This window comes from Rattus norvegicus, chromosome 15, assembly GCF_036323735.1.
Source record: "Rattus norvegicus strain BN/NHsdMcwi chromosome 15, GRCr8, whole genome shotgun sequence".
Lineage (NCBI taxonomy): Eukaryota > Metazoa > Chordata > Mammalia > Rodentia > Muridae > Rattus > Rattus norvegicus.
Window position 1 is genome coordinate 35,205,104 of NC_086033.1, and position 21,467 is coordinate 35,226,570.

Here is a 21,467-nt window from a genome sequence, read left to right on the forward strand (position 1 = left end):
ATTCTAAGTTAGAATAGGTGTTGTAGAAAGCTTTTGAAGTTTATCAAATCTTATAGAAACTAGAAAATTCTTTTAAATTAGGACAAAGTTATTTTCTTTTGTTCTTAAGTTGCCAGTTAATATTGTTAATATTAATGTTAATATTGTTTGATGAAATCAGTTAACCAAAGAAACAAAAAGTCATGGTTGGTGGCTGTATGCTTTTAATTGCTCACCTAGGAAGGCAGAAGCAGGGCCATCTATTAAGTTAAGGCCAGCTTGGTCACAAACAAGTTTAAAAACCAAGAGAGTTATTATGGTGGCTCATACCTATATTCTCAGGATGTTGAGACTGAGGCAGGAGGATTGCCAGGTTAAGGCTAGCCTTTATGACATGTTTAATGATTTCTTAAAACCACCCATTGTTCTTTTCCCCATGTCTTGTTTTTCAGATGAAAATTGGAAGACAGAGTATGTCCCAGTGCCTATTCCTGTGCCTGTGTATGTCCCTGTGCCTATGCACATGTACAGCCAGAGTATTCCTGTTCCTACCACAGTCCCTGTCCCTGTACGTAGACCCTGCCCTCAGGCTAAGCTTTGCAGGCCTTTGGGAGACTAGTTTGTAGTCACTAGCTCAGTGATGCTGGCAGAGCTGTACTAGTCACGGTGACTGTGTCAAGGTTGACTTAATGGAAGGAGAATTTTTATTTTGGTTCATGGTTTAGAACTTCCTAAGAGGTTCTACCTTCTAATGGTTCCACAGCCTTTTAAAACAGCACCAGCAGCTGTTGACATTTATACCCAGTAGAAGCCATCTGTCCTTTTCTTCCATGGTTAGATTTTGTCAGCTTCTTGCTATCATTTGATTCTTTTAATATTTGTTTGCCTGGTCATCTCAGGAGTGTTAAGTTGAGCAGATGGCTGTATCTGCTGTGTCAATACTGTATTTTATATTTGAGTTTATTTTCAGAGGGAAGTTTTTTGAAGCTGTAAAGTTTAGAACCGAAACATAGACTATAGGTTCTTGAAATATTCACTTAATCACAAATCACATGTAATATTTAAAATACTATGTTTGAGCTTGACTTCTTTTCTCTTAATTTTATTTTTAAAGTATTTGTATTCTGGGATTTTCTTGTCATGGTAGGCTTCTTAGTTTTGATATTTAGTCTTGCTAAAGACTTTCTTCAATAATGTATTTATATAGTAGTAGGTCATGCATCTAATTTCAGAAACTAGCTTGTATTGTTTAGTTTGCCTAATATTAACAATGCTTTGGTTAGGTGCCCGTTCCTGTGTTTTTGCCTGCTCCATTGGAGAACAGTGAGAAGATTCCTGCCTCAGTTGAGGACCTCAAAAGCAAAGTGTCTTCAGATCCTCTTGATACAGAATTGCTTACAATGACGGATATGATGACTGAAGAGGAGGGGAAAACAGAGGCATCTAATATCAACAGTAAGCTACACTATTCAGTTTGTCAGCAAGAGGTTTGGGGGACGGGGTCTATGTATTGTCATCTTTACAATACTTAAAGGCATATCCTGTAGCAGGAAAAAGGATTATAGCAGAAATATTTTATATTAAGAAATAACACACTTTGCCTCAGTGGTTAAGAGTACTAGTTACTCTTGCAGAAGACCTGGATCTGGTTCCCAGCACCCACATATCTTTCTTTAATTCCAGTTCCAGAGATTCCCCTGCCCTCTTCTGGCCTTCACAGGCATAAGACATGCAAGTGGTGCACAGATATACATACATGTACAATACCTGTACACATAAAACAACACAATTTTTTAATAAAGAGGAATACACACTCCAACTTGAACCAGGTTTGCTCTAATGCTAAGCTTGATCTCTAGTGGAATATTTTGTTTTATTTTGAGATGGAGACTTAGAATGTGTCCGAGGCAATAAACTCTTGGCCTCAAGAAGTCTTCAGTGTCATCTTCTGAAGTAGATAAGATTACCTTTTCTTAGAAACAAAAGTTGGGTGGGTTTGTTTGTTTGTTTGTTTTGGTAAGATTTCTTTATGTGTTTGAGAGTTGCATGTGTGTATGCCTGGCACTTGTGGAGTTCAGAAGATAGAGCATTATATCCTTTGAAAATGGAGTTATAGATTATGAGCCACCATGTAAGGGCTGGGAACTGAACTTTGGTCCTTTGCAAGAGCAGCCATTGCTTCTAATTCACTCACTCCCTATTTTTTTATTTTGTTTTGTTTTAATAGTAATAGGATTTGAATTCAGTTCAGTTATTTTTCTTAGGTTTCTAAGATTTTATTTTGTGATCGTTATTTCTAGTAATATTTTATTTTTTATACTAATCAAATATAATTTGCTTTATTATATTTATATTATATTTATCTAAACCAGAATTTTTCCTACTTTCTTTTAGGACACTGCTACATAGTGGTGTGATTTAATATGAGTGTTTTGTTGGGCAACTCTGTCCTTTTGAACATTTATTCCTTCCTATCCGTAGTCTTCTGGTAATATTTAGAATCCATTTTTAGTCCTGAACTGTCTAATTGCTTTTATACCAGAAGAAAAGTGTAGAAGTTGTTTTGCAGTATTCTCAGAGGTTGTCAAATGAAGTGGATTGTACTTAGTGGTATGATTTTTGTTGTTGTTTGTTTGTTTGTTTGTTTTTTGAGACAGGGTTTCTTTGTCTAATCTTGGCTGTCCTGGAATTAGTGCTGTAGACTAGGCTGGCCTGGATCTCATAGAGATCCCTTTGTCTCTACTTCCCAAGTGCTGGGGTTAGAGGCATGTGCCACCACCACCTAGTGTGGTGTTCATTTTTAATTAAGAATAAAATACAGACACCCACTTAGTCCCTGCGCTCAGGTGTTGGAACGTGAGTTCTAGGTGTGTCCAGTATATGACACTACATACCTCATGGGAAAAAGAATGGGAAGCCATGTCTGAATCCTTCAGAGAAGAGTTAGGTGGGTTTGTGAACGCCTTTGTTTCCTAATTATATACGTTTGTCTTAATTTCTGTCTGGAGACCTATTGTCATTCTAGTATATATTAGATAGAATGCATTTATAACTACGGCAAAACAGTTAAACAGTTCATCGAAACATATGGTAGCTATTAACAAGCATATACTAAGTATGTGTAAACTTGGTCAAAATTCAAAAATACTGTTTGAAAACCATAGTTGTTTATTTCCATAAGTTTATTTCTGATAAAGAATTGTTTTATGAATATTGACATGGGGAAATGGCCCACTCAGTAAAGTGCCTGCCATATAAGAATGAGATGAGAACCTGAATTTGGATCCTCCGAACCTATTTAAAAGATCAGGCACAGTGGCTTGTGTCTAACCCTAGTGTGAATTGACAGATTAGGAAGGGAAGATGGATCCATCAAACAAAGAAAAACACAGGACTCTGGTCAGCCTCTGGTCTCCACATGCATTCCTGTCTGGAAGCACTTACATCACACTGGCAAGTAATGTATGTGTCCTCCCCACCCCCACCACACACACACACACACACACACACACACACACACACACACACACACACACACACACACACACGGGAGTTGTTTTATATTAACTTTTCTACTTTTTCCTTTGGGAGCTTAAGTACAGATACTATTAAGTTTTTTTTTTTTAATTTGATTTCTAATGATATTATTGCTTGGTTACAGGTGTAATTATTGAGACAGACATAATTGGCTCAGATCTTACAAAGAACTCTGACTCAGATATACAATCCAACATGCCCGATGTACCATATGAACCAGATTTGGATATTGAAATAGATTTCCCCAGAGGTACTTAAATACTACTTTATCATTATTAAATCAAGTTATATGGTTGTATTTAAGGTAATTGATCAACAGTGTTAGTAAAATTACCTCTTATCCTCATAATTGTTTCTTTTTTCCGTGTGTCCTTTGTAGTGGAGGATGCTGCATGTACTTTTCCACTTAGCTACATTCTTCCTCCTTTTCTTTTTTATTTCTCCAAATAAAACTGAATTAATTGCAGGAACTTTAGAAACTAGAGAAGAATACAATACTTGTATTTTTTCAATTCAGAGGTATTGATAGTATTAGCGTAGAGGTAGGAATCATGATAGGGTTTTGCTATATAATTCAGACTGGCCCCCAACTCAAAGCATGCCTTCTCCCAGCCTCTCATGCTGGGATTATAGGTACGTGTCAAATGTATAGCTTGGTAGCATTTTTCTTAATGTTCTTGAAAGTTAAATTCATATTTAAAGGAAAAGAAATACATTTACTTCTTTAACAGATGTATGCTCAGGGCTGGAGAGATGGCTCAGTGGTTAAGAGCACTGACTGCTCTTCCAGAGGTCCTGAGTTCAAATCCCAGCAACCACATGGTGGCTCACAACCATCTGTAATCAGATCTGATGCCCTCTTCTGGTGTGTCTGAGGACAGTGGCAGTGCACTCATACATAAAGTAAATCTTTAAAATAAAAAAAGAGAGCGACACGCTCCCTTTCGCTGCTGGTTAGTGCAGATGAAGTGTAGACGTCTTCCGTCTCATACATAAAGTAAATCTTTAAAATAAAAAAAGAGAGCGACACGCTCCCTTTCGCTGCTGGTTAGTGCAGATGAAGTGTAGACGTCTTCCGTCTCGTCCGTCCGGATAGCTTGGCATGCTCTACAGTCCCAGCCCTGGGAGACGGGGGCAGAACTTAAGTTAAGGGCAGCTACTGTCAGGTTGTGAGGTCAGTCTGATTTAATTAATAAGGGTCCGTCTCAAAAAAGACAAGTGTTTGAAAGCCTTGTGATAGTACATTCCTGCAGTCCTGTTGCTAAGGTAGGAGGGTTGTGAAGTGTAGACTCTGTAAAGTAGGTTCCAGGCCACAGACAGACAAATGTGTTCCTGTTCTCATTTTCCCCTAATTTATAAATTCCTACTGAATGAAGTGTAAAGCATTCTACGAAAAAGACAAGAGATTGAACAAGATTGGCACTTTTAGATCTTCTAACTAGTTTTATAGTTGTTTTCCTTTTTCTAGTATCATACAGTTCTGTGATGCTTCTGTACTGATTGATACTTGCTACATTTGGTTTTTAGTTTATCAAATAGTTTAGCAAAACTCAACACCATGTTAAGTATGAGTCTCCCTGTGCCTCGCCTCGCTGAGACTTACCCCATGTCTGGATGATCCTTCATGTCACGGGACTCTTTATTGGCCGTGTTTATGTAGCAGAATCTTGTACTGTTATATTTGAAGTAAGATATTTTCTAATTTGTCAGCTGCAGAGGAACTTGATATGGAAAATGAGTTTTTATTACCACCAGTTTTTGGGGAAGAATATGAGGAGCAGCCCAGACCTCGATCTAAAAAAAAGGTATAGAATTTGTTAATGTTTTATATTTTTTATTCATTTAACATCGCTGTAGCAGCATGTCAGAGAAAGATGCTTTGGGGATATCTTGGGCCTGACAATATGGGGAGATAGATATTAAATTCATCTTAATATAATGTCAAAATGGAAAATAGTTGACATAAAAAGAAAATTCAACTCAGACAATAACAAAGATTATTTTCTGAGTGAGCATGGTGGCACATAGCTATAACCACTGCATTTGTCTCAATGGAAAGGAGAAAGGAGAAGGGGTTGGTGATTTTCAGTGGATTAAATTTCTCATCAGTTTGGATGAGGTTAATTAATGAAGAGAGATGTAGTTTATTTTTAAGCATGCCAACACAGAGAGGAAGACATTTGGGGAACTAGGGATGCAGCTCAGTTGGTAGAATGTTTGCCTACTGTGTAGGAGGCCCTGGACTGGAGGCCCTGGATTTGATTCCCAGCTCTGTATAAACTGGGTGTAATTCTAGCCAGAGAGGCTATAGGATCAGCAGTTCATAGCCCGCTTGAAATAAATGTTACACTGTTACACACACACACACACACACACACACACACACACACACACATGGACGCGCGCACGCGAGGGAGGGAAGGAGGAAGGACCAAGTGCAAAAGAAGAAGAAAGAAAAACTAGGTATGTATTAGACAGTGATCATTTAGACATACAGAATTAAATTTGTTTAATATTCTATCAAATAAACTTTCTGTTTCTGACTTCCAACATAAGACAAGATGAAAAGACACTAAGAAAAGGACTTTCATAAATTTGTCTCAGGGAAGAAAACTTAAAGTAAAGGACTATGTACAGTGAGATGAGGTGAACTCTGAGGTGTCAACACTGTATAGAGCCATGAACTCACATGGGTCCTAGTCCTAAATGTTCGAGCACAGGGAGTTGGAGACCATCTGGCTACATACTGGGGCCCTTTCCAAAAGGACGAGCACCCGTACCACCGGGTACTCAAAGAAGGGACTGAGGTGACCGAGGCACTGTGATCGCCTAGCATGTGAATGGTGCTGGACTTGACCCTCAGCACCAAAAAGAAACAAGTAAAGAGGAGATTTCTGTGTTCTTTTTTGTTATTGCTTTGTTATTTTTAAGACACGGTTTCTCTTTGTAGTCCTGTCTGTCCTGGAGCTCATTCTGTAGACCAGGCTGGTCTGTTAAAGCCAGAGATCCACCTACCTCTGCTTCCCGTGTGCTAGGATTAGGGGCATGTGCCGCCACTGCTGCCTCAGAGTAAATTTCTTATATGTTGAAGCTATTAAAAAGTTCTTCAGTCTCAAGCTGACGTTTAGAATCGTTTTTATTTTATATTTTTTCTTTATTATATGAAAATGATTTGTTTACAAACATTTATGGTATATTGGATTTCAAGAAGCAGTATCGAGAACTATTACCGCTGTATACTACTGTAATGATAATTAGCTCTCAGAGTACCAACCAGCAGTTTTTTTAGGTTGCCTTTGTTTAGGATTACATGAAATAATGGAGTCTTAGAGAAAGGATTTACAGTGTTATTTTATTACCAGGGAACCAAGAGGAAAGCTGTATCAGGATATCAATCTCACGACGACAGTTCTGACAATTCAGAGTGCAGCTTTCCTTTCAAGTATACGTATGGTGTAAATGCATGGAAACACTGGGTCAAAACGAGGCAGCTTGATGAAGATCTTCTGGAATTAGATGAGCTAAAGTCCTGTAAGTGTTTTGGTTTTGTCATCTCAAGTTCTGCTTAAAAAAGTCTGTTTCCATATTTAATTGCCTTTGATATTTTTCTTTTAATTTCTTATTTTTTTCACATATTACTTAATGTATATGAGTGTTTTGACTACATGCCTGGTGCCTACCAAGGCCAGAAGAGGATGTTGGATTTCCTGGAATTGAAGTTACAGAAAGTTGTGAGCTGCCATGTGGGTGCTGAGACTCAACCTGGGTCCTCTGGAAGAGGAGCCCTTGAATTAACTAATGAATCTTCTCTCCAATTCCATGATTCAGTTTTAATTTATATCTTATGTGTGCATGTCTATGATGTGTCTATGAATGTATTTTGTGTGTGGAGAGAGAGAGAGAGAGAGCGCCCATGCCTGTCTGCCCACCAGTGGAAGCCAAAATAAGACACTATAGTTAAAGCTGGAATTATAGGCAGTCGAGAATTTGTGCTGCATAAGTGTACAGACATAATAGTTAATGATAATTTTTATTTCTTTTTAGCCAAATCAGTAAAGTTAAAAGAAGATCTACTCTCTCATACTACAGCTGAGCTCAACTATGGCTTAGCCCATTTTGTCAATGAGATCCGACGACCAAATGGAGAGAATTATGCCCCTGACAGCATCTATTATCTCTGCCTTGGAATACAGGAGGTGAGCATCCATGTATGATATTACTAAGAGTAGTTGTACAGTTTTATTTGCTGGAACTTTTAAAAAGTTTTTTATTTAACTTATGTGTGTGTGTGTGTGTATGTGTACAAATGTGTGTTTTGGTGCCCACAGAGGTCTGAAGAGAATGTCAGATACCTTGGAGGTAGTGTTTGTAGGTGTTTGTGAGCTGTCAGATGTGAGTGCTAGCATCTGAATTCTGATCCTCATGGTTGACCAGTGCTCTTAGGTGAGCCATCTCTCCAGTCTCAGTTTTCTGGGATTTCTATTGGCTAACCAGGAAAGCTAGAGTATAAACTCTTGGGAAACACTTAGGGTACACAGGGATTCTCTAAGATATTCTATGCTTACAGTAGCTACGCTCCTTACACCTTTCAGTTCTTTAGAACACAAAATGTTGACCTAAGTGAAGTGCTCCCCTTGTCCCCTTTAACAGGGTTTCACAGTGTAGCGCCGGCTGACCTGAGACTCACAGAAACACACCTGCCTCTCTGCCTCTCATGCTGAAATTAGCATGTGCACCATCACACTCAGCCTCAGGCATCTTTGTAAGGAGTCCAACAGGATCGTGTATTTGGGGATGACATCACTTTTTAGTAGATGCAAATAAATGGATTCCCTTAGAATTGCTGATGGTTTTATATACGTATAGGGCATAAGTGTAAGTGCATATCCTTGACCCACTCTAGCAATGCTAGGTAAGTGCACATGCTCCTTGTCCATCTGTGTAGATATAGTGACATTACTTTTGACTATGCAGATGTAAAGATCAACTATTTTTCTGTATGAAATAGCACTAGAGTCCAGTGGGGAAGGGAGAGAGAATATTAGACTTGTTATTTTTATCCAGTGGTATATTTTTGTTGTGTTTTAGAATTCTACATAAAATTTTATTTAAAAGGACCTCCTGTTAAACTCATCCTAAAAATGAACTTACATGATCAGTTAGTGTTGAGGGTTTGTTTTTGTTGTTTTAATGATATTTTTATTCTTTGAGAATTTCATAGTGTATTCTTCCACTCCTCTAGGATACATCTCAGCCCTCTACTCACTCTATGTTTAAGGAGTCATTGGCTTTTTGAGACTGGATGTTGTTGATCTTTAAATCCAAGACTCACTCAGCCTGTTAATGTATCATCATCCCCAGCTTTTTTTGATTTTTAAGTTAGAGTAAGACCTCAAAAGACATATAACCCTCTGGTATCTTGCAAGGCAGCTGCTTTACCATTGAGCCCCATGACCAGGTCTGTCCCACTAGCGTCTTATCTGTCTAATTTGTCATCCTTTTTCAAATACTTTAAGTTATGTAAACTGCTAATCTGTCTTTTTCTTTTTTCCTCCTTGTTCTGAATGACACGTTCCTCTTTCCCCCGGTGCGTTTGAATGGAAGTGGAGAGAGACGAGACCTTTGTTTCATGGTCTGGAAGGAACGTCCTCAGTCTTTGCTGTTGAGTGTGATGTTACCACCCTTTTTATTAATTAAGTTTCCTGTTACCAGTTTGAGGAAACTTCTCTTCTTAGTTGACTAAGGCCTTTTTGAAACTTTTCTTGTTTCTTTCTATTATAATTAGTTGAATTTTGTCAGCTGCGTTTTTGTATCTTTCAGATGATCCTAAAATCCTCTGGCATTTATGAATGTAGCAGTATTCATAAAGTGAATTGAGAGGTGTTTCTTTTTTTATTTTTAAAGATTTATTTCATGTGTATGAGTACACCGTAGTAGCTGTCTTCAGACACACCAGAAGAGGGCATCGGATCCCATTACAGATGGTTGTGAGCCACCATGTGGTTGCTGGGATTTGAACTCAGGACCTCTGGAAGAGCAGTCAGTGCTCTTAACCACTGAGCCATCTCTCCAGCCCCTTGAGAGGTGTTTCTTTTTCTGAGAAAAAAAAAAAATGATGAGGATTGCTAACTATTCATTCTTTCTATAATAGTTTGGACCTGGATTGATTAATTTTGAGTGGGAAGGATAGCTTTAAGTTACTACTTCTTTTAGCTTATCTAGAGACCCTTTGCTTTTGGTTCAGAATCATTTTGGCAATGTTGTCTTTGAAGACATTTACACAGGGTGGGCATGATCGAGCTCACCACTCAGCAGCCTCTGAGCAACCAGGCAGGAGAACTGTAAGTTTCAGGCCAGCCTTGAGCTACACAGTAAGGTTCCGTCTCAAAAAGGAGAAATTACTTGTTAAATTTTCTAGTTTACTAGCTTAGGGTAATCATTCTCTTTTCTTTTAATTTTCTTTTAATTTTGGAAGAATATGCTCTTTCATTTCTATTATTGTTAACTTATGCCTTGTAGTTCTCGAATAGTCTAGTTAGGAATTAGACTTTTCCACAAAGACAAAATAGTAAGTACTTTAGGTTTCCAGAGCAAGAAGAAAAAAATTTAGTTTATTATATAATTTCTTTTTTCCCCATTTGTTTGTTTATCCTGATTGCAGTTCCCTCCCTCTTGTCCCAGTCCCACCCTTACAAATCCCTTTCTCCATTACCTCCTTTCCTTTTCTTAGAGCAGGGGAAGCCCCTCCTTGGAAACCTCCCCACCTTAGGATATCCAGTCACTGCAGGACTAGGCACATCCTCTCCCATTGAGGCTCAGCAAGGCAGTCCAGTTAGAAGGGGATCCAATGGCAGGCAACAGCATCAGAGACAGTCCCTACTCCAGTTATTAGGGACCCACACGAAGACCAAGCCTCACATTTGCAAGTGTGTAGGTTGCCTAGATCTAGGTCCTGCATGCCCTGTGAGCCCCCATGAGCCCAGGTTAGTGGACTCTGTAGATCTTCTTGTGTCCTTGGCCCCTCCCATTTACTCAGCCCCCACCCCACCCCCAGGTCTTCCGTAAGACTCACAAGCTCTATCTGATATTTGACTGTAGGTCTCTATCTGTTTCCATCCCTTGCTAGGTGAAAGCTCTCAAGAGAGAGTCATGCTAGGCTCCTATCTGCAAATAAGGCAGGGTATCATTAATAGTGTCAGGGGCTGGATCTTTTACATGAGATGGGTCTCGAGTTGAGCCAGTCATTGCATTCCTTCAATCTCTAGCTTTGTCCCTGCACATTTTGTAGATAGGACAGATTTTGGGTTGAAGGTTTTGTGGATGGGTTTGATGTCCTTCTCCCTCTACTGGAAGTCCCATCTGACTATAGGAGGTGGCCACTGAGTTCCATATCCCCCATTATACAATTTCTTAAATAAATAACTGGTTTAAATATGCTGGTTGGAACGCTCTGTTCTTTTGTTGCAGAAGGACTTTACTATGTAGTTAAGGCTGGTCTGTCTCTCTTATGTAGACCTCAAATTTAGAGGAATCCTTCTGTCCCTGCCTGATGGAAGTTGCAGGCACACACAGCCATTGTTGGCTTTCCGTCTGTGTGCTGGGAATTTGAACTCAGGCCTTCAGTCTGGTAGGATGACTCTTGTCCAAAGTGCTGTCACTCCAGTCTCAGTAAACAGTAACTCGACATCATCCTAGACTTTCTTCTAGGATTTTATCCTTGAGTATTTCATAGATAATAATGTAGTAAGATTTTGTTCTAAAGCTGTGAACAATGTTTATTAAATTTAAGAAATAGTAAATCACAGCTTATGTAGTTAATTTAAATTCTATACAAAAATTTTTTAATAATTATAAATTATATCCAAACAACTTTATCTGTGAGCCTCTAAGACTACATTTATAGAATATAAGTAAACTTATAATATTTATGACATGAACTTGAATCTTACCAATCCTTCTTTTTAATTTTTTTCTGTTTACTGGCCAATGGCATGGGCTTTGGAAATTAACATACTCCTGGTGATAAATTACATTTGCTGACTGCTAGTAATTGGTTTTCTCTGTACCCATGCTAGCTGTTACTGTTTTTGGTTTGTTCTGATGAGGAGAGATGAATTAAATAATAGCTTATCTAGAATGTACAGCTTGCATGTTTAAGTGTGGGTCAGATGTGGTAGCATAGTACTGGGAGGCTGAGGCAGGAGGCTCATGAGTGTGAGGTCACTCTTGACTACAAAGTGAGTTTATGGGCTTGCCTGGGCTGTATAGCTCTGTTTCAAAATAATCAAGTAGAATCTGAGCAGTTTGACTTTAAAAATCTTTATAAACCAGGTACATGCTAGCATTTGTTAGGCAAGAGGGCTGTGAATTTGAGGTATGGGCAGTGAAGGAGAATAGCAAGGAGGCCACAATAGTAAAGCTTCACTCAAGTATTTGAAATATTTATACCAAGGAATATTGATAGCACGGTTTTGGAACAAATCAGTGTTATCCAAGTATCTCAGTGAAAGATATAGTAGTGGGCTGAGGAGATGGCTCAGTTGGTGAATTGCTTGCAGAACAAGCATGAGGAACTGAAAGTGGATCTCTAGCACCTTATAAAAAGCCAGGTATGGTGCTGTCTGCTTGTAATCCCAGTGCTAGGAAGGTGGAGATAGGAGGCTCCTATGTCTTCTTGAGAACCAAGGGAGCTCCATGCTTAGTAAGGGACCCTGTCTCACAAACATACAGAGAACCTCTGGTCTCTACATGGATTTATACGCACACGCACACGCACACACACGCACGCACGCACGCACACAAATAGGTAATAATATGAAAGACCTTTTAAATTGAATTTTTTGAAACACAGGCAGAAATTTCTCAGACAGAAGGAATGAGCATAGAATGGCATCCTTAGAAGACAAGAGTCGGCATGGTTTCCCAGGAACCATGTTTAACATGGCTGGAAGGAACATCAGGTGTGAAGTCATACCAGAAAGGGCCTGGATGCTTTTATAAATTGTTCGGTTTTCAGGTATAAAGATTGTTTGTGTTTTTGTTCTGCTGTACTAGAAATCAAAGTCCCGGGCCTTGAGTATGCTAGACATGTGCTCTCCCCTGTGTTGCACACCTGATTAGGTTTTCCGCATTTGTACGTGTACACACAGGATTTTTGGCAGAGGAAAGGGAAAGCATAGGCTGACAGCTCTTCATTGTTTTCTTTTATTTGTTAATTTTCTTTAAAATGGATCTTTTCTTCTATGATATAAGGATGTCATTCTGTATATTGTCTGACAGTCTAATGAGAGAGTATGTGCTGTGTGTGTATGACGAAGGTCTGTGTGCCACACCGCACAGATGACGGTCAGAAGAGGACTTAACTCAGGTTGTCAGGCTTTTGCATGGCAAATGCTTTACCGGCTGAGGCATCTCACTGGTTCCAACCTGATGGTTCTTATCCAATTTTCACATTCAGGATTCTGTGTTAGACTTTCCAGCTTTGCATGTTTTAAGTAACAGCTTAATTAGGAATGTATGCTTTTTTAACTTGTACACACATACCCAAGGGCAGTAATCTCATGTTTTATTAGACCGCTTGCTTTTCCTAAACATAAAGCTTTTTTTCTTAAGAACTGCAAAGTGTGATACATTGACTATTTGTAATTAGCTGGTTTCCTTTCAATAATTTTTTTGTAGTACTTATGTGGTAGTAATCGAAAGGACAACATATTTATTGATCCAGGATACCAGATGTTTGAGCAAGAACTGAATAAAATACTCCGAAGTTGGCAACCAAGCATACTTCCAGATGGTAATGCTATTTTAACATGTGTTGATAATGGCATTGTTACTTTTACAGTTTTACAATATGTTAAATATATTTAGGAAGTAATTGAAGTTGCAATGTAAGAGCCCATGAGCTCATATGCAGATAAATAATAACTGTTTGTGAAGAACTTAGTAAAACCTACTTTCTTTGTAGTACAAAGCTAGATACTGTCTTAAGACCTACAATGTAGATTCTTATGTGAATAAAATATATTTGTTTCTGAGAATCATGTGTTGTTTTTAAGAATTGTACAGATTTTAAATTATTTTCTGATCATGATGTCCTTGTCTTACTGAAGGACAGAAATAAGCATCCTTTACCTTATTCTGGGGATGATGGTGTCATCATCTGTTTCCCAACCTATGTGTTGTTAAAAGAGCTAATATGTAATTATGGGTTCATTCACGTTGACCTGAGGTGAGTAGTGGATTGACATAGGGCTATTTTAAACTTACCTTATTTCTAGATAGTCAAATTAAAACTGTTTGTGGTATTTATAATTCTTTTAAAGTAGTTTTTTCTATTTAAGGGTCAATATTCTCTCGAGTTGAAGAAGACTATCTCTGGAGGATAAAACAACTAGGATCCCACTCTCCAGTAGCACTTTTGAACACCCTATTCTACTTTAACACTAAATATTTTGGCCTGAAAACAGTGGAACAACACTTAAGACTTTCCTTTGGCACTGTGTTTAGGCATTGGAAAAAAAATCCTTTAACAATGGAAAATAAAGCGTGTCTTCGCTATCAGGTGTCTTCCTTGTGTGGAACAGACAATGAAGGTAGTGTAACTTTTTAAACACAAGATGTGTCTCTATTTTATATGCTTGAATGTATGTGTGCATCACACATGGCCAGTGCTCGCTGGTATCATAAGAAGTGTCAGACCCCCTGGAACTGGGCTTTGAATGGTTGTGAGCCACCATGTAGGTGCAGGGACCTGAACTCAGGTATTCTGCAAGAGCAATACATACTCTTAACCTCTGAGCCATCACTGGCCCTGATAGTATAGCAGTTTTATTTGGAGATTGTCTATGGTGGGAGTATTCAAACTTTCCTTACTAAAGCAAGTCATTCATTAAGAGACTTTCCTAAAACACAGCAGACTGTGTATTTGGGGGTTTGTTGTTGTTTTAGTTTTTGTTGTTTTGGTTTTCTTTGTTTCTTTTTCAGACAGGGTCTCACTATATTGTGTTGGCTAGTCTAGAATTCCCTGTGTAGACTAGGGCTGCCTCAAACTCCTAGAGATCCATTTGCTTTTTTCAAACTGTATTATCTTAAAATGTCTTATGTCTTGTTGTGGTTCGTTTTGAGATAAGATTTCTAGTCCAAACTGGCCTTAAGCCATATAGCAAAGAATGACCTTGAATCTGTGGTTCCTATTCTGAGACACAGGCATGAACCACTATACCTGTGTTTAAGCTGAGCTCAGGTTCAGACTGGGCCTTCTTGCATACTGGGCCAGCACTCTACTAACTGAGCTACATTCTCAGCCTCTGGGATCTTTTTCTTGGAAAAATTGTACATTACTAAAAGCTGCCACACAGAAAATCTTGAATGTCACCTAGTGCTATGTTGTTAAAACAGGTACTAAGGGTAAATAGTAATGTCTTCTCTCAGAATTAGTTTTAGGAGGCTGTGGGATAACTCATTGGGTAAAACCATTTGCTGTGCAAGTCTGACTACTTGAATTGGAATCCTGGAGCCCACAGAAAATGCCAGATGCAGGAGAGGGGAGAGGTGAGCTTCTAGGTCAGTTATCCTGGAGTGTACGGAAACAGAAAGACCCCTGCCTTGGATAGGTGGACAGCAAGAACTGACATGCACACATGTTGTGGCACATGTACACCCACGTTCACACACGTCATACATGCACACATACTCATAAGAAAGGGAAAAAAGGTGGTGGTAGGAGCCTTATTGTTGTTGTTGTTGTTGTTGTTGTTGTTGTTGAAGATAAAATTGCTACTGGGAAGCGGAAGCATGAAGATGATGAGCCGGTATTTGAGCAAGTTGAGAACACAGCCAACCCTTCCAGATGTCCTGTGAAAATGTTTGAATGCTACTTGTCTAAAAGGTGAGTGAACATTGATGGCATTTGACTAAAACTTTGTAGTACTGGGGAGTTTAACTTGGGGTTGCCTGCCTACTAGATATACCGAACTACATCCTTCGCCCAGTAGTTTTTAAAGATGTTTAAGATGCTTTAAAGGTAATTATTAAGAAATGAAGGTATTTAATTAATTTTAAAGATTTTTTTTCTCCTTACTTAAATGGAGTTTTTTGTTCCAAAGTTATATTTAGCTCTAACTTTAGAGTCCCCTTGTGGAATACCTAGCACATGTACTTTATATGATTCTAGTCCATGTTGAGAAATCACTCTTTACTAAAAACTATCACTCTTGCTGTCCTCCTTAGTTAGAACATTAAAGTAGGTCTGTTGATTGCCAAGCAAAGATGCAAACTTTCTGTACAGAAGTAATCATGTTAGGCTGTTGGGGTGTTTAGTCTCTTTACACAAACAGGCTGTTGGCCATTGTCTGCCAGCTTCTAGTGCAAAGGTAGGTGTGTTTAAAAGTAGGTAGAATGAGCAGAGATGAAGGGAAAATAGATGTGAATGGAAACAGTCTTGGAAGACACTTTTTGGAAGGCCCTTACTCTTCAGTCGCATGACTGCCTTTTTCCCCTGTCTAAAAGCAGCACACTGGAACTATTGAGGAGCCGAGGGCCCATGGCCTGTCTCATTTTGAGTGCTGGTTTAAATAAGCACTCTGATTTCCAGAAAGAGAAAGTACGGAACTGTGTTGTACATTGTAAATAGCTGTCCAAATCCTAGTGCGACTTCCAAGGTGGCTCTCGTGAGCTAGTGAAAACATGAGCATCACCCAGCATGACCATATCTGTCTGTGGGTTCTTCAGCTCTGTTTTGGACCATCAGTTTAGTTTCGTGCATTTCCAGTGCTGGTAACAATTTGCCAGGTGGGAATTCGTTTTTTGGAATTTAATGTTTTTCTATTGTATAGTGCAGTGAGACTTTTTTTATGTGTTACGTATTTTCATCATTTTAGGTCACATTTTTCACATTTCCTTTTTCCTGAGGAGGACATGCACACTTAATGTCATTGAGATTGTAATTGGCATCATACCGTGATGACTAAAATTATAGTTTGTATATTAATGGGGTCTCAGATTTATGAAATAAGAATTTCAATTATTTGGAAACTAATCCTTTATCACAAAAACTTAGAGAACAGTTTACTGATACATTATTATTGCAGTTAATGAGTCCGAGGCTCTGAGTACATCTATTGTTTGGTGCTGAGTTACTCTTGAAAGATTTTAATTTGCAGGGGGTTTTGTTATGTTTTATGAAATTGACCTTTTCCCCCCTTTTTTCTCCAAAGTCCACAGAATCTTAATCAGAGAATGGATGTATTTTATTTGCAACCAGAATGTTCTAGTTCTACAGATAGCCCTGTCTGGTACACATCTGCTTCCCTGGACCGGAACACCTTGGAAAATATGCTTGTACGGGTTCTTCTAGTAAAAGATATTTATGATAAAGACAATTATGAACTGGATGAAGACACAGACTAAAAAGGACCATTTCAGAAGCAATGGGATAACACAGCATTAGATAGTCATGCTGCTAGATCTTTACAGGAAAACATTTCAAGTTTACTCCTTCTGTTCTGAGTTTTGTAGCAATGTGCCCACACTGGGTATCACCATGTAAATAATCTGTGAGTGGAAGTTGCCATTCTTCTATGTAGTGGTTTTAGGATACTTAACGAATACATCAAATTCTTTTTTATTATTATTTATTTGATTAGGTATGTTTGTAACTTTTTACATTACAAATATGAAGAGAATGTGCCATGTATAAGTTTTCTTGTTGCACTGCTCTACTGTTGCAAAGCTCCCTCCGAAAGGTGTGCTCTTACTGCGTTCTTGACCAGATGGTTGTGTATGGGTAGCACTACTCAAGTTTAGAACTTGCGGTGTCTTTCAGAATTTTTAAAATAAACTGTAAACTAATAGGCTGGGTTTTTTGTTTTGTTTGGGTTTTTTGTTTGTTTGTTTTATGGTTTTATGTTTTAGTTACTGAAGCCTTACCAGGTTATGTAGAGAGGTAACATCTTCTGTACCAAAAATAGACAAGAGAATGCTGTGGATACTGGTGTTCTGTAATGTGAACTTATGCTGGTGAAAACAACTTTATGTTCCCCTTATTAAAACTTAGTGTCCTTTTCTCACTTGTGACTTTCTGCATCACCCCATCAATTTAAGGGAAAAAAATATGTATATATGTGTAAGTAGAGAGAGAGAGTGAGAGAGAGAGAATGACTATAACTTGAAAACAAGATTAAGACATTGTTCTTTGTAAATGCCCGGTGACAGTATGACTTTGCTTTTCTTTTTCCATGCCAACCATCAGTATATGAAACCCTTCCCCCATTAAGGGTACAGATCATGCTGCATTACGACTCGCATAGCACTCTCAAGTTTTACTGCTCTTACTAGAATTCTTGTGCCTGCTTCTAGAAATGACATGCATTTGTGGGGCAGAATTATTTTTAGAAATGCCACTCCTGAAATAGTCATTTTAGAAAGTCAAGCTACTTGAGGGGAGATAGTGTCACATTGTCCTACAGATATTGCCAGTGGAGAACGCTGATTAATCCAGGTGATTGAAGAAACAAAAGCTGGTGGATGAAGTCAGTTTCAGAGGAAATTGTACTTGGAATTAGGTTGTTTGGCTTTGAAATTTAAATTACTTCTTATAGAAGATACATTTAAAATACCTTTGTGCTTCTGCATAGCAGTTTATCTGTTCATAACTTTTAGATTAAGGAAATCTACTTCAAATTATACTTTCTAAAGATTGAGTAAAGTGGTATCTGAAAATTATCAGTTATTTAGCTGACTTTGTGTAGCATGTGTGATGTTGCTTTCTTAATTCTGAATCCTGAAATCACCACGGTGATACTAGTTTTCAAATAGCTCTGAGGGAACTGGCCTGCTCTCCATAGTGACTAGGTAGTAGTACCTACAGCCCGTCTGTTTCTCTCTCCTTCAGCGCAGTAAAGACGTTGTCTCAATCATGGTTTTGGAAATTTCAGAGGTATAGCCACTGCTCGCTTAAGCAATAACTATCTGAAATGTTTTCGGCATGAAAATTTATAGTGTTCTAAGTTTTTGTAAGTATGAATAGTTTCAGTCCCTTGAATCATCAGACTGACAGTAGCAACCCCTTCCTTTACAAGGTAGACCTGCCCCTCACCTGTTAAAGGAATCTGGAAACACAACAATGCAGACGTTTTTTGGCTTTTCAGTGCTCCTTTTGAAGCACGTTTACTAGAAATGCATATTGTGATTAAAGCCTGGTTAATCCTAACCGTCTTCTATTCTTCAGAGTGGTGCTATAGCCCATCAAAAAAGCAATAAACTTACCCACAAATGTCACATGTATATTTTACCAAATACCATAAATTCTGCCGTGGTACTACTAAGCACCGTGTCTCGCTATTTAGTTTTTATTGTTTGTACATTTTAGCTTTTCTAAGCAGAAATGCTGCAGAATTTTGATCATACATGATAGAGGATTTAGAACTTGTCTTTGTCTCATGCAATCCAATGACTGATCTATTTGATTCTCAGGGGGAAAGAGAAACAAACTATTTTATGAGAATTGTTCTGGGAAATGTATTCACCTGGAACACATTTCCTTGGTTCTTGGCTGGCCTTACAGAGCGGCCATAACTGACTGCTGAGAGACAGGACATTGAAATGATAGTTTATTTTTACTTCTCGGTGGTTTCTGATTACAGACAGCATCCTGTAAATATAACTTTATTGTCTTGAGATGTCTATTGAAGATTACTATATTTTTCTGTTTTGAACGATTTTGCCACTTAAAATCGTTCAGTGCAAAAGATGACTAGCTATTCTGAGGCAGGTGGATTTCCCATGCAAACTGAATCCTCAACGCATTTCAGAAGGCTTTTACTGTATTAGGTAACATGAGATATTAAAGGATTTTTCTAGGCAAGATGCTCAGCCTTTTTTTTTCCCCCCATAAAAGTACTTTTACTCAAATTGTAACTCATGTTTTTCTTTCATGAAATGGAGTGGTTATTGAAGTGTTCACACTGAAGTAGGAGAAGGGTGCATATACACCGCTTTTTCTGGCTTCCCCTTGTCTTAGCCAATTGTGATTTGCACACCGGGGTAACTCAGGACAGAAAATAGCAAGTTTGAGTTTGCATTTCTCTACCATAGGTACCACTTAGTCTATCTAAATGTCTTAAATATCCCAAATACAGTCTTAAATTACTAAACATTAATGTTTTTATCTGGCCAGCTATTTTCAAGGGGTTTCATTACATGACTTTGCTTTTGTTCTGAGCTACCATTAACTGTAAGTTACTTGAGTTTCTGTCAAAAAAAGGAAAAAAGTCATGACTTTCATGTCTGTGTGGAAGCATTTTCAAGAATAAATTTTACTAACTTAATTACAGAATTATCAGCTTTACCCCTGACAAGACATTGTGTATGTTTAGAGTAGATTAAAAGTTTGCTAATTCTATTCTGCTGTGTCCTTGGGATTACACCAATTTCAGAGTATTACCAGCTTGGAAGCTTATGTCTATAACAGGTCATTGTAATCTTCATTTGGAAGATGCATATTTGGAAGGATAATCAATAAACTGCTCTGTTTACACATGAGATGAACTGGATAGGAAAAATGTTCCTATAATAAAAGGCAGGGACTATCCTGACTACTGAACTATACAGGCTCATGAATCTAGACCAAAACACAAGCTAAGATTTACCTTACAGACAGTAGTGACAAACAGAGCGTTCCTAGTTTGAAAATCTGCAATGGTCTTAGAAATCCAGAGCTGATGGGGGGCCATCATGGCAACGCTTTGTGTGTTAGAATCGTTACAGACTCCAGATTGATCGTGCTGCCAAGTATCTCTGCTTGTGTGGGACTGGATAGCCACAGGCAGTGCTGTCACAGCTGAGCTCCAAACTGACCTTAAGAATGGTAGGGTTCGAGGTTTCTAAAGCCCAGTACTGCTTGCATCTCTGATTCACAAATTGAGCTTGGTTATAATGCACCTCACAGGTTGACGGTCAATCCGTGTGATTCATTTAGCATTTTTTCTTGGAAATGGGGAAGGTCTAAAACAGCTTTAGCACAGAAACCATATCATTTTTTTAAAGTCCAACTCAAAACTATACACCAATGTTAACACCTGACTGTTTACTACACAACTTTCTTTTTTCTCTTGGTTTACCCAGACAGGGTTTCTTTGTGTAGCGCTGGCTGTCCTAGAACTTTCTCTATAGACCAGGCTGCTAGCCTGCCTCTGCTTCTGCCTCTGCCTTTGATCCAGTAGGATCAAAGCTGTGTACCACCACACCTGGCTTTTTACACACTTCTTTTTTTAAAGTATGTGTGTGTGCCACGGAGCTGCTGCTCTCCAGGGTAGGTAGAGAAAAAGTGTGTCAAAGTACTTCTAAACAAGGTAAGATACACACAACAGCTAGGGATGTACTCTCCATCTTCAGAAGGCTATGAGTACAAGTTCTCCAGAGGCTACTGCTGCGCCCTAGGCTTGTTTATGAGACCATCACCTCCTGTGAATGTGGAGTAGATTGCCCTGTGACTGCAGGTGTACCAGTGGAGATGGTCTCAGCCCAACACAGTGTATGAGCAAGAAGTAGTTCCCAACCACCACAGACCTGTACTGTTCATCATGCGTTAGCCATGTCTACAAGGACCTTGGCTACAGTGAATCAAGAGCAATCCAGTTTCTAGGTTTTGTACAGTAAGTGGAGCACATAATTTCCAACATGTTGCAAGTTATTCTTCTACATTGGGTTTCTACAGCAATTGCTTTTGGAATAAACTCAGCTAGCTAAATCATAGTGTATTCTTAGCTCTACACAATATAAAACGTTCCCACTTTGATCACATAGTAGTTTTGTTGTTGCTTGTTTGAGATAGCCTCTTACCTATCAGAACTACTTGAAACCCGATCCTTCCTCCCTCAAACGCACAGTGTTGTAGTTCTGAGTAGCTGTCAGGAGGTGGCAGTACTGCACAGCATGGTATGGCTTTCCTGTGT

General features: G+C 38.7%; 1 protein-coding gene across 7 annotated transcripts in view; it reads left to right on the forward strand.

Moving 5' to 3' along the window:
* Zmym2 (zinc finger MYM-type containing 2) overlaps positions 1–19,425 on the forward strand; it is a 73,173-nt gene extending 53,748 nt beyond the window's left edge. For 5 of the 7 annotated variants that reach the window (XM_063274265.1, XM_063274263.1, XM_063274264.1 and 2 more), the window contains 10 exons: positions 432–547; positions 1,263–1,434; positions 3,641–3,766; positions 5,227–5,321; positions 6,879–7,047; positions 7,561–7,712; positions 13,195–13,309; positions 13,857–14,108; positions 15,283–15,403; positions 16,731–17,578. In XM_063274265.1, the coding sequence (XP_063130335.1) occupies positions 432–547; positions 1,263–1,434; positions 3,641–3,766; positions 5,227–5,321; positions 6,879–7,047; positions 7,561–7,712; positions 13,195–13,309; positions 13,857–14,108; positions 15,283–15,403; positions 16,731–16,923 (1,511 nt within the window). In that variant the 3' untranslated portion in view covers positions 16,924–17,578. Of the gene's footprint in view, positions 1–431; positions 548–1,262; positions 1,435–3,640; positions 3,767–5,226; positions 5,322–6,878; positions 7,048–7,560; positions 7,713–13,194; positions 13,310–13,856; positions 14,109–15,282; positions 15,404–16,730 lie in introns of all 7 variants that reach the window. The other 2 variants (NM_001399496.1, XM_039093866.2) reach the window with 2 other exon arrangements.
* Positions 19,426–21,467: the final 2,042 nt, after the last annotated feature.